Genomic DNA, 12,841 nt, shown 5'->3' on the forward strand with positions numbered 1-12,841 from the left:
TTACAATATCATATCAAGATATGTCAGGGCTAATATTTTACACCAAAATCAATTCAACTTAAAAATCTAACTCATCAGTAAAATCATCCCGCTTAAGATATTTTATGAATATATATATATATATTAAATAACATTGAAAATTCATTTCATAAAATAGACTTATTCATAATTAAAGTGTGAAGAATAAATTTTACTTTTATTATTTACTACAAAAATTTTGGTTTTAAAACTAAAACTTACAGAGATTTCCATATCAAACCCACAACTAGTAAGCCCTAGTTAAAAATTAAGCCAAACTTAAAACATGTTGCATGTGAAAGGAGGGCCAAAATGGCTGCTGCCATAACTTAAACACCAACGGTAATAATGTAAATGAGCATTCCATATGAATATACTTACAACAGAATAAACGATAGCCTCACTTGTGGAAGAAAATGGTTGTGCGACATAGAGGAGTTCCATCCTCACCTAGAGAGCAGGGGACACGTGATGGAACAGGGGGCTAGGCTGGCCGAGATGAAATCACGGCGGCCTCCTTTGTGGCACATGGTGGAGTTCAGAGAGAGAGAGAGAGATAGAGAAAGGTTCACATAGAAAGAGAAAGAATTTACATCGAGAAATAGGAAGGGGCTTGTGTCGCCATGGTGCAAGGCAGCAACTACATTGGGTGGAGCCGGGCGGTTTGAAGAGGCTGAGGATGGGAGGGAGGCCCACAATGGTCTCGGTTTGTTTATGGCTTCACGGTTATACTCAATGTAAATGATTGGTGGTCATTGGTGGCGTATGTTGGGTGGCCTTCTAGGAGGTTGCCTGGTTTTGTGTCTCACGTGGGTGGCGTTCGGTGCGCTCAACGGTTGGCAGCGTCATGCGGTTGTGAAACCGTTAGGCGTGTGGCCTTGCTTCCTTGGCTGTGCTCTATTTTGAGTATTAAAAACAGTGTTTTGGTTTTGTTTAGAGAATGGTGCAGGCTTGTGGTTTGCCATGAGGGAAGTCAGTGAGGGTGCTACGTTGTGAGATGTGGGGGCTTCTTTGACCGTGATGGGAAGCTTCATGGTGGGTGGGTTTCTTTTCTCTCAGCCTGTCCAGGTGCCACGATGGAGGAGTATGGGTCAACGGATGTGGGGTTGAAGGCTTGTTGCTATGTGTTTGGGTGGCTGCAGTTTATGGGAAGGAGTGAAGTTGGTGCTGCTTCACCGTTGTGCACTTCTGTTGAAGGCAGTGGCACACGAAGGGGCTTTGGGCTTTGATGATGGTGGTTGGCAGCAACTCGTAAAGTTTGACCAGAGTTGTGTTGACTGCTGGGGGGTGGTTTCTGTTTCTTCTTCTAGGCAAAGGTGGTAGTGGTTTCCGTTTGAGTACTTGAGGCAGCGCCTGAACTAGGAGTGGCCTGCTGTGCTTGGGACTCGAATGGTTTTTGTTGCTCTCACATTGTGAGGATTTTCGAGGGCTCGTTTTGACGTGCGCTAGTGTGGTGCAACCGCAGTGTATCAAGGTGGAGTTTTTGACGTGGGAGAGAATCGTGCTGCTAGAGTGGAGAACGTGGGCGAAGTAACCAGAAAACTAAACTAGGGTTTTGAAGAAGAACAAGATCGACCCATGATGCATGGGGCTGAATATATATATATATATATATATATATATATATATCAGTAGTTGATTTAAATGGCGAATGAGAAGGTGATTCTAGAGTTGTAACCCTAATCTGTTTGAAATTGAACACAAATATTTAAATCGACCTTAAGTCTTCAAGTCCAAAATAAATCCATCCTCCAATAATATCTCTGAACCTTTAGAAGAATTTCTTGGGTCAATTTTTAATTATTTAGGGCTTACTTGGTCCATAAATAGTAAATGGACTTTAACCTAATTATCAAGCCAATGTTTTTTGTTTTTGTTTTTGTTTTTTTTTTGGTTTTTTTTTTTGTTTTTTGTAACCAACCAAAATGCATCACTAATGAATGCATATCTCATCATAAATAAATTTGATCTACCAACTTTTTTCTGATATTCTTAATTTTGTAGGAAAAAACTTATAATTCTCACGGATTGTAACTCCTGACAAATAAAATGGTCCAATATAATTATTTGCGATGAGAGTTTTCTGACGACGTGTATTTGGTGGCAAAATTTAATTATTTGCTACCAAATAGTATTTAGGGGAACTATTTTTTTTTAACCAACCAATTCCGTCACTAATGAATGCATATCTTACCGTAAGAAAGTATTATCTGTGAACTTTTTCTGATGATTTTAATTTTGTGGAAAAAAAGTTTAATTTTCAGATATTGTAACTCCTGACAAATAAAATGGTCCAATATAAATATTTGCGAGGAGAATTTTTTGGCAACGTGTATTTTGTGGCAAATAGTAAGTATTTGCTACCAAATATTATTCGCGAGAAAAATTTCCGTCCCAAAAGCCACTATTTGTTGTAGCGCCAATAAAATTCATATTTCATCGTAATAATATTTTGGGGCTGTGCCTATTCAAAAATTATCCAATAAATGTCAAATGGGCTTCTCATAAATAATAACCTAAAAAAATTTGTAGATCACAGCTTGGCCTGGGCTTGTGCTAGGTTCAGGTGTTACAGTTAAATTGATCAACGTCTTTAGTCACTCTTGCCAGTAATATTAAAGACATAGTCGTAATAGAGGCAACATATTGAGCACTAGGAGTTCTTGATTTTATAATGATCTCTGAATCAGTTCTAAAAGAAAATTTCATTTCTACTCCTATCATAGTGTTAACAGCAAAAACATAACCCATCTTCTTCTTGAAATAGAAACTAAACAAACAAGTCTAGAAATTGCAGCAACACTTGATATAAAGCTGGATAATGCTGATCTATATATATAACTACCAGATCTTAGCGATTAACGAACAATCAAATCAATTGTTTTTTTCTCGTTTTCCTATGGTGGAAGACCTAAACCAAGGAATGCATACTGAGGTTGTCTTCTGGTACAGCCTGTATGCCTCAGCTCTGTAATCTTGCTTCACCATCCGGTCCTCCACAAGCTTAGTCACATAAGCTAAGCAAAGACTATTTATAAGTGCTCCGAAAAAGGTCCATCCATGTCCCAAATTGCATGCAAATATTACTAGTCCCCACCACCACAACTGCTCTCCAAAGTAATTTGGATGCCTAGAATAGTTCCACAAGCCCTTGTCGAGGATTGGTACCATTGGCTTTCCCATCTCCTTTAGTTTGATGTTTCTAGTCACAAAGTCATGAAGTTGCGTGTCTGCATTGTACGCGACAACGATTCCGCACAGAGAGACAACGACGGCAGTTAAATCCCAGATGTTCAAAGGTTTGTCGACGGAGTGGACAACATATAATGGGAGGCTAACTCCAACTAGAAATACCTGCAAAAGTTCAAACAAACAGAAAAGGAGAAATGAAATGAAATCATATTTAGCTAAAATGGTTCTGAACCCCTTTTAGTAAATTAATCGACGAACAGTTGCCCTGAAGTCAACTACCTGTTGAGCAGCGTAAATGGCGAAAAAGGAAACCCACCACCAGTGCTTGCCGTACTGTCGGCGCATGTCGGTGAACCTCCAGTCCTCTCTGGCGCCCCACTGCCAGCCTTCACGCCTGAAATAGTTATGGTTAAGCCTTACACTCCACACCCAAGTCATCAAGATCGTGATCCTCGACCTCCACCAGTTATAATGAGAGAAAGGGTGACTTGCATAGTAATGAACAAGCATCACCGGTATTACCGTCCAATACAAATCAATCATCTGCACCCAAAAACAGAACAACAATCAATGGGAAAGCTAAAAAAAAAAAAAAAAAGGCAAAGTAGTTCTGAAGGTAAACGAAGAAGAGAAGCGACTTGCGTACCCAGTGGCTGTTCTGAATATGGCCGATAAGCCAGAAGAGTACATTGACGTTGAGGAAGAAAAGGGTGTTGACCAAAAGAAGAGGGTGGTGATAACACCATGTCCAAAGAGGAACCTGAGAAAGCCATGCACCCTTACTATCAGAAGAAGTGAAAAGATAATGGTGGTTCAGGAAGGAAAGGTAGAAGAGTATGGAGGGAAGGGGAGTTAAAAAGGCTATCAAGGCATTTTTTGAGTTAGCAGCAGCAGTAGAACCACCAAAACCCATGGTTTTTCCCTATCCTTGGTTTGGTGTTAGTTGTAGTTTGAGGCCTAATTTATATAACAGCAGCAGCAACTTTCGCTGTCTAACGTTCTCAAACAAAAAGTTTCCTGGCATGCACCCACCATATATGATACGTACATTCAATTAAAGAATATTGTCAATTCTCTCTTTCGGCCAAGATGCTAAAAGTGCATCTCTTCCTAGGTCCAAATAATGATTAGGTTCCACCATGCCAAACCCCAGCATGTTGATTCAAAGTAAATGTTAATGATCACACGCGATCATGATGTGGGTATCTGGCTTTATGATCGCGCTTAATTGTCTCTAGTTCTTGTTGGAATTACACTCATTGGATGTGGGGCACGTATTCTTTCACCGTCTAGCTAACTCCTATTAAAATTGGACCTAAGAAAAATTGCTTATTTACCTTTCGAAACACTAGTTAAGAGGGATTAATTATACTGGTTTCTAAAACTTCTATCAAATTAAACTACGAAGACACGCCCTCTAGATTATTCAAGGCATTGCATGCATGACTTCAACTGTACTAAATGTCGTACTTTCTTCCCCTAAAATTAGCTTCACCGTCCATGAGACTTGAACTTGAAAACTCTGATCATCGATCAAAACTAAGCCCAGAAAGATTCGTAACTAAGTCGACATGGTATTTTTTTTCCCACTCAATCATCTTCAGTTAATACTATATATAATGTCATTGCTTGATGGATAGTGAAGCTACTTAAGGTCATCCATCTCAAAAAGTAGTCTTGGTTTTATCTTCCCTTTCTCTTTCAGATTATCTTCGGTACTCTGACGGATCCAAAGTAGGTATATATATTCTCTAGTTACTGTGTATCCTTTCTGGAAATTACACCAGGAAGTCAAATGGAAGTACTGCGAACAACTCTCTCTCTCTCTCTCTCTGATCTCCCCACATCCGCCAACACGCGCGGTTCATAAATTCCCCTCGAAGTGGGATCCTTGCTCGTGGAGAAGCTATTATCAATTGCAGGCTGAAACATGGAAACTAATACGTACGTGACGATTGAAATCAGTGTCCTGGATCCCATATTCTACGACTAATATTAGTTTATTTAACAACAATGATAAGGAGGTTCTAATGGACACCCCAACCTAGAAAAGTCTGAAAGATGAAAAATATAATAATGAGGCCGTTAACTTGGTTGTCGTGTTTGTAATGATGTTTGCAGCCGACAGTGGCGTGCCTAATGATAAATGCCTTGAGCTCTCGAGTCTCGAATCCAATATTCACATGGCATCCAACATTATATACCCGGCCCCAATCTGCGAATAGAGATGTCAAAACTACTAACACTGTAGGCTGCCACGCTCGGAGTGGCGGGACCATCATCGCGATCAATTAATGCCTGCTCAAAGCATGCACTAAATGAACTTAATTAGAAAGCAGATGAATACATGCTCCACAAAGGAAGTAATTATAAAAAAATCCATAGCATGCATAGGTCGTCGGCGGATCTTATTCCTTTCATTTTTGCGCTTGTCGAATCACAAATTATATATCTATGTAATCAAATCACATTGAGCAAAAGAAAAATCATAATATCTCGATATTATTAATGCTTAAAGCAAACCGTGAGGGAGCAAAATCACTGTAATACTCAGGTCTAGAACTAAGCCGCTTTTCTAATTCTTTTTTAATAAGAGATTTTTCTTTTTACGTATGAAGAATCCAGTTAATTTTTTGAATATTATTTATATTTTTTTAAGGATGAGTCGAGACTCCAAACTCAAGAAAGAGCCTATTTATTAATTTCTTTTGTTCACTATAAAACATGGGTCAAATATTTGAAATGAGCAAAAAGCCCAAGCCCATGAGATTTGGTATTGGCCCCACAACATGCAAGTCCGTTTCTTCTGCATGCACGTTTCTTCCTCTAGGTTTCTAGCTTTCATTTTTTTTTATGCACACCCTTTATAATACACAAACCTACTCTCTACAGACCCCATACATGGACGGCCACACCCTTCCTGCATGTTCTGAGCATCAACAACCAAAGCCTCTCCCACCTACAACATACTTTGTCAACTGCCCAAGAAGGATGCCTATACTAGCTTTTGCATAAAAAGAAAATGAAACGAGGTTGATTTTGAAAATATGCATATTTGTTTTGAAAAGAAATCTGAAAACAACTTCAGATATGTGTTCTACAAATGCATGAAATCTGTATTAGAGAAGTATGTTTTTGTCATGAGTGGTGTAGATATGAGCTAATTTTGTGCATTTTGCTTCTGAACTATGTAAAAAGAGCGAATATGAAATTTATAAAAACTTGTGCATGTGGTTCGAGGATTTTCCAAATTGGTTTTTGAATATGTGAAATGATTTGAATCTGTTTAGTACTCTATTTTGATATAATGTGTCATCTGAAAACCTTGGAATGAATTTCTGATTCTGTATCTAAATATGATTTGTTTATGATGTTGCTTCTGTTTTGTTTCAGTTAAGGCCCTACCACGGGTATAATAGTGGTATACGGCCCCGCCATGAGTATAATGGTGGTTTATAACCCTACCACGGGAGTTAAACATGGTATACAACCCCGCCATGGGTATAATAGTGGCATACGGCCTCGCCGCAGGTATAATGGTTGTTTATAACCCTACATCAGGGGTTAAATATGGTATACGGCCCCACCAAGGGTATAATGGTAGTTTATAACCCTACCATGGGGGTTAAACATGGTATCTATCCCGATGTGATACTTTGATATGATATGAAGATGATGTTTCAGATTTTGATATGCCAAACGATTTTTGAATAAGAAAGTTTTATGAAAGGTTTGCTCTAATATTTTGATAACATGTTTTGATACACATTTTGAAAGTAAATATTATTAATTCTGCATTATGAAAGTAAATGTTTTGTTCTACATCTTGAATTTGGTAATTGCTCATATTTACATACTAGTATATGTTCATTGCTTACTGAGTTGTTGATAACTCACCATTTATCTCCACAATATTTTTCAGATGTTTTGAATATTTCAGCTGAGGATCAAGATTACGAAGCATGGGTGAGATGATCAAGATTCGGTAGGCTTATTCTGTAGACTTTAGCAAATGATTTATATAAGATTTAACATTTAGATTTTGAAGGAATACATAATCTTAATCGAAAGGCAAGTTTGAGGTTCAACAAACTATAATATATGAGATTTGAATATCTGTGGGCTAGGAAGTTAATTCAGATTGGAGGAATAGAAATTTGAGGACTAAGAGATGATATGTGGAAATTTAAGGTTTAAGATCCTGCAGATTTTATAGATTGAGTTTTTGGAAATTTGAGGGTTTTGATTTTGCATATTTTAAGGAAACAATTTGTTTTTTATGACATTTGAGATTTTAGTTCCGGTAGGCATAATTCTATGGACTAGTTAAATGGGGGGTTTAGTTAATTTCAGATGTACGTGAGTGAGATACAATGTGTATAGGACTATAAGTTGTCAGAGTACACAACAGAAGCATGGTTTGGTAATATGATGGTTTGAGAGTTTATTTTTTCCTGCAGTACGAAGTTATTATATTATGTGGAGAATTCAAAATTTATTATTAGGTTTTTAATTACATTGTTGAATTTTATTTTTTAGACTTGATTTAGACCTTTTGAGGTGTACGCTAAGCAATACAATAAGAGTGAATGTGTATGTCTAGAGGAAATATGAGAGGCATCGGGCTTCAATATTGGAGTGTTATAATTTTGGAATATTAGGTTCAATATTATGATCGAAGATTTGGATAGGCATGGAATGGTGGGGGTGAATAAATATTAAGGTTTTGCTTGTGGTTCTAGCAAATTTTGAGGACGAAATTTTTTAAGGGGGGAGGATGTAACACCCAGGTCAAGCACCTAGCTGCTTTCTAAATTTTTCTTTTAGAAAGGGATTTTTTTTTTTATGTATGAAAATCCCAGTTAATTTTTTGAATATTATTTATATATTTTTTTAAAGATGAGTCGAGAGTCAAAACTCATGGAAGAGCCCATTTATTAATTTCTTTTGTTCATTATGAAATATGGGTCAAATATTTGAAACGGGCAAAAAGCCCAAGCCCATGAGATCTATATTCGCCCCCACGGCATGCAAGTCCATTTCTTCTGCATTCGCGTTTCTTCCTCTAGGTTTCCAGCTTTCATTTTTTTTATGCACACCCTTAATACACAAACCCACTCTCTATAAACCCCATACATGGAAGGCCACACCCTTCCTGCATGTTTTGAGCATCAACAACCAAAGCCCCTCCCACGTACAACATACTTTGTCAACTCCCCAAGGCGCACACCCCCCCCCCCTCCCATGTACAATATATTTTGTTTAACTTCCCATCACCCCACAACTACCCATCACTTTCTCTCCCACATTTTATTTTTGTTCTCACCTAAGGCAGGCGTCTTTCTCTCTTTTTTTTTTTTTTTTTTGTGAGCTTCGCCACCCAAGCCCTACCCTAGCCCAACACCTTTCTCCTCCCCCTCTGTCTTGCGCCTCCTGCCAGCAAGCCGCAGTCTAGCCCTTCATGTTGCCAACCAGAAGTCCAACTGAGGTGGTGCAACACCACTTTTAGCTCAACCAAGCTAGGAATAACCACCACAAGAAGCCCCACTATGCGTCACCTGAGAAACGGAGACCAAGCAACACCCTCCAAGCCACAACCACCTAAAAGACACCTCTGTTTTTCTACTACAAAGCAGAGCCTCTTGCCAACCCACGGATGAGTAAGCCACCCTCAGTCCTTCACGGCAAAACTGCAAGCCTGCGCTATCCTCTATAAACCAAACCAAACCACTTTGTTTTTAATACTTAGTACAAGCACAAACCCCACTCTTAACCGTTTCACATGGCACGACGCTGCCAGCTGTTGAGTGCACCGAACGCCACCCACGTGAGACACAAAACCAAACAACCACCTAGAAGGCTACCCAATATACGCCACCGATGACCACCATGCAATTACACCGAGTACAATCGTGAAGTCATAAACAAATCGAGACCACCGTGGGCCTCCCTCCCATCCTCAGCCTATTCAAATTGCGCCTAGCCCCTTCACGTCGTCTCCACTTGCACAGGAGTGCCTCCGGGCACCTACGCCACCCTCAAGCCACTGCTCTCTCTCTCGTTAACATCTCTCTCCCTCACACCATGATTCTCTCACTCTCCATTCTCTCTCTCTCTCTCTCTCATCACTCTCTCTCTCGCCCTCTCTCAATGCTTTGCCATCGATCTCACCACTGTCCTCACCCACCTAGTCCCTTGCTCCGTCGCACGTCTCCTTCCCTCTCGGTATGTCTCAGCTGTATCACCCCTGCATGTTTTCATAGTTTTCAAACAAAAACAATTATGTTGCCTTTCTATAAGGCTTATCTTGAAGAAAGAGGTTTTCATGAAATTTCAATTTTGCCCTCTTAGTTGTAAAATAGGGTTTTAAAAGTGGGTTGTCTTTACATTGGGCCATATCGGCTTGTTTTCTACTGGGCCCCTTTTTATTTTTGAGTGTGTTAGGTTAAGTTATTTTGAAGTTAAATGTTTTTGGGTTGGGCTCAGGTTCCAAATTAGTTTTGGTTGGGTAATATTTTATTACAACAACTTTTCATTATTTTAAATGTGTTAGCTTCGATTTCTTAAATGGACTAGGGTTTGTGTTGAAATTAGATTAAGTATATTAAGTGGATATTGATGGCTTTGGAAAATGATGGCATTTTAGGGTTATGAGAATTTTAGGTTTTGAGGAATTAAAATAGGATAATTTTTAAGCATTTCAGGTTTAAATATCGGGATAAGTGTTCGATTGAAAATTTACGAAAATTACGTGATTATTTTATAGGTGACGACTTATATTTTTTTGGCATTGTTGAGGAAAATTTCTGAAAAGATAAGAAGTCCAGGTAAGCGGGGTTCCTATACTAGACTTTGCATAAAAAGAAAAGGAAACGAGGTTAATTTTGAAAATATACATGTTTGTTTTGAAAAGAAATCTGAAAACAACCTCAAATTTGTGTTCTTCATATACATGAAATCTGTATAAAAGAAAGTATTTTTTTGTCATGACTGGTGTAGACATGAGCTAATTTTGTGCATTCTGTTTTTTATCTATGCAAAAAGAGCAAATATAAAATTTATGAAAATTTGTGTATGTGATGGGATGATTTTTCGATTGGTTTTTGAATATGTGAAATGATTTGAATATGTTCAGTACACTATTTTGATATAATGTGTCATTTGAAAATCTTGATATGAATTTCTGATTCTGTATCTAAATATGATATGGTTCTGATGTTGCCTCTGTTTTATCTCTGTGGCAACCGTCCAATATGCCATGTGTCATTCTCTTATGGGCATTTTGGCTTCTTATCCTCAAAATTAATAAAACACTAAACATTCTCTAAAATAATATTACTAAACCAATCAAGCTAAAAAAAGAATCTCTTTCTTCAAAATCAATATTTTACTAGAATCTTCTAATAATTCTACTAAACCCAACGTATACAATCCTATTGCCAACTCAAATATCCAAAAATATTCTTATTCTCAAATAGCTCAACTCCTAATTAACTAGGACTAAGGCTACTATGGTCAAGGCCTAAGGAGCTTGCCATAGTAGCCTTATAGGCAGGGTGTTACATTCCTGGTTCTCGAAACATTTCCTCAAGAAGGAGACGTCAAACACAACATATAGCTCTCGGTATTCCACTGGTAGTGCAATTGTATACCAAACTGAGTCTACCCTTTATATTATTTGATAAGGCCCAAAATATATCGGGCCCAAGTTTCATCTCTTCCTAAAAATTTCAACACCTTTCATGGCTGACACCTTAATATACACCCAATCGCCTTTCTTGAAGGTTAAATATATTCTCCTTGTATCGATATAACTTTTATTTTGACTTTTTGCCATTGTCATTCTTTCTCGTATAACCTTGACTTTATCCTTCATGTTTTGAATTATCTCTGGCCCAATGATCTTACCTTCACCAAAAATCCCAAATCCAAGGCGATCTACACTTCCTCGCGTATAAAGTTTTGTAAGGGGCCATTTGCATAGTCGCTTGGTAGCTATTGTTATAGGATTCAATGAGTGGGATATGGTTCTCCCAAGTGCCTTTGAAGTCTAGCACATAGGCCCTTAACATATCTTCTTGTGTTTGGATAGTTTGCTCCGACGGACTACCCATCTATGGGCGATACACACTACTAAACTTTAGCATGATACCCATCGTTGCTTGTAGACTTTTACATAAATGGGAAGTAAACCTTAGATCTCAATATGATACTATGGTGTGGTACCCCATATGATAAGTAGGTGGTGAATGAGATCCCACATTGTTTGGGAATGAGAAGTTCTTGCTTTTTATAAGGTTCCAATGTGGCTCCAATTGTATCATTGACTAGTCTTTTTGGAGTATAGGCCATGTGGTTTGGGTCTTTCATTGAGACGTTACAAATGGTATCAGAGTCTATCCCAACCAAAAATGTTAAACTTGAGTCGTGCCACATACAATGAATAGACATGATGAGGACGTCGGGAATTTAAGGGGGGAAGATCATGATAGCCATATGATAAAGATAATGGTAGGTGGTGAATATGATTCCACATTTCTTGGGAAGGAGAAGTTCTTGCTCTTTATAAGGTTCCAATGAGGCACCAATTGTATCATTGACTATTCCTTTTGGAGTATAGGCCATGTGGTTTGAGTCTTCTATTAGGGCGTAACTGGTCTTAGGCACGCCGTGTAGCCTGACTACTTTTTTAATGTACAATCAAATTAGATTCCCTAAGATATCATTGTTAGTAACTAGAAGAAAGTGAGCACTCTTGGCCAATCTATCCACAATCACCCATCTTGCGCTCCTTCCGCTTGGAGTCCTTGGTAACCTAACTACGAAGTCCATAGTGATGTCATTCCATTTCCACTCTAGGATAGGTAAAGGTCGCAAATTCCAAGCAAGTCTCTGATGTTTTGCCATTACTTGTCGGCGTCTGCAACATCTTTCGATGAAGAGGGCGATGTCCTGCTTTATTCCTTCCCACAAAAAGTCTCTCTTCAAATCTCAGTCCATCTTAGTCTACCCAAGTGTACTGAATAAAGCGATGAATGAGCCTTTATGAGTACTCTTTCTTTAACCTTCGAATTCATCGGGATCACCTTTCGTTCTTATATAGTAGGGTGTCATCCCTTCTAACAGCGAAATGCAATAGTCCCTTTCCCTTTCTGACTCTTCACCGAATGTTCGGTAATTTTTGGTCTTTTCTTTGGTGCTCTTTTAATCTATTGTAGTTTGTAGCCCTTATCTCCTACAATTTTGGGTCTTATCTTTGCTGCTCTTTTAATCTATCATAGTCTGTTGCCCTTATCTCCTACATTGAGGCAAGGACTTCCTCAAGTTGTGAACTTTCCACTCTCATCCCATCGAGGTGGGAATCCATCTAGGAGGGTTCAACTACACTCTCCATCCGAGACTCCTGACTTAGAGCATCAGCGACCAAATTGGCTTTCCCCGGATGGCACTTAATCTCACAAAGATAGTCACTTATGATCTCCAACCATCTCCTTTGTCTCATATTGAAGTTCTTTTGGGTGAAAATATATCTCTGACTCTTAGAGTCCGCGTATATCTCACAGGCCTCCCTATAGAGAAAGTGTCGCCAAATCTTTAAGGCAAAAAATACTATTGCTAGGCCTCCCCATGG

At 38.6% G+C, this 12,841-nt stretch overlaps 1 protein-coding gene across 1 annotated transcript; it reads right to left on the bottom strand.

Annotated features, from left to right (window-relative positions):
• Positions 1-2,746: 2,746 nt before the first annotated feature.
• Positions 2,747-4,148, bottom strand: LOC109007658 (uncharacterized protein C594.04c-like). The gene is made up of 3 exons (XM_018987423.2): positions 3,857-4,148; positions 3,490-3,753; positions 2,747-3,372 (listed from the first exon to the last, which is right to left on the bottom strand). The coding sequence occupies exons 1-3, from the start codon at positions 4,121-4,123 to the stop codon at positions 2,893-2,895; spliced, it is 1,011 nt and encodes a 336-aa protein (XP_018842968.1). The 5' UTR covers positions 4,124-4,148; the 3' UTR covers positions 2,747-2,892.
• Between the last annotated feature and the right edge of the window lie 8,693 nt (positions 4,149-12,841).

This window comes from Juglans regia, unplaced genomic scaffold, assembly GCF_001411555.2.
Source record: "Juglans regia cultivar Chandler unplaced genomic scaffold, Walnut 2.0 Scaffold_125, whole genome shotgun sequence".
NCBI classification, from domain to species: Eukaryota; Viridiplantae; Streptophyta; class Magnoliopsida; order Fagales; family Juglandaceae; genus Juglans; species Juglans regia.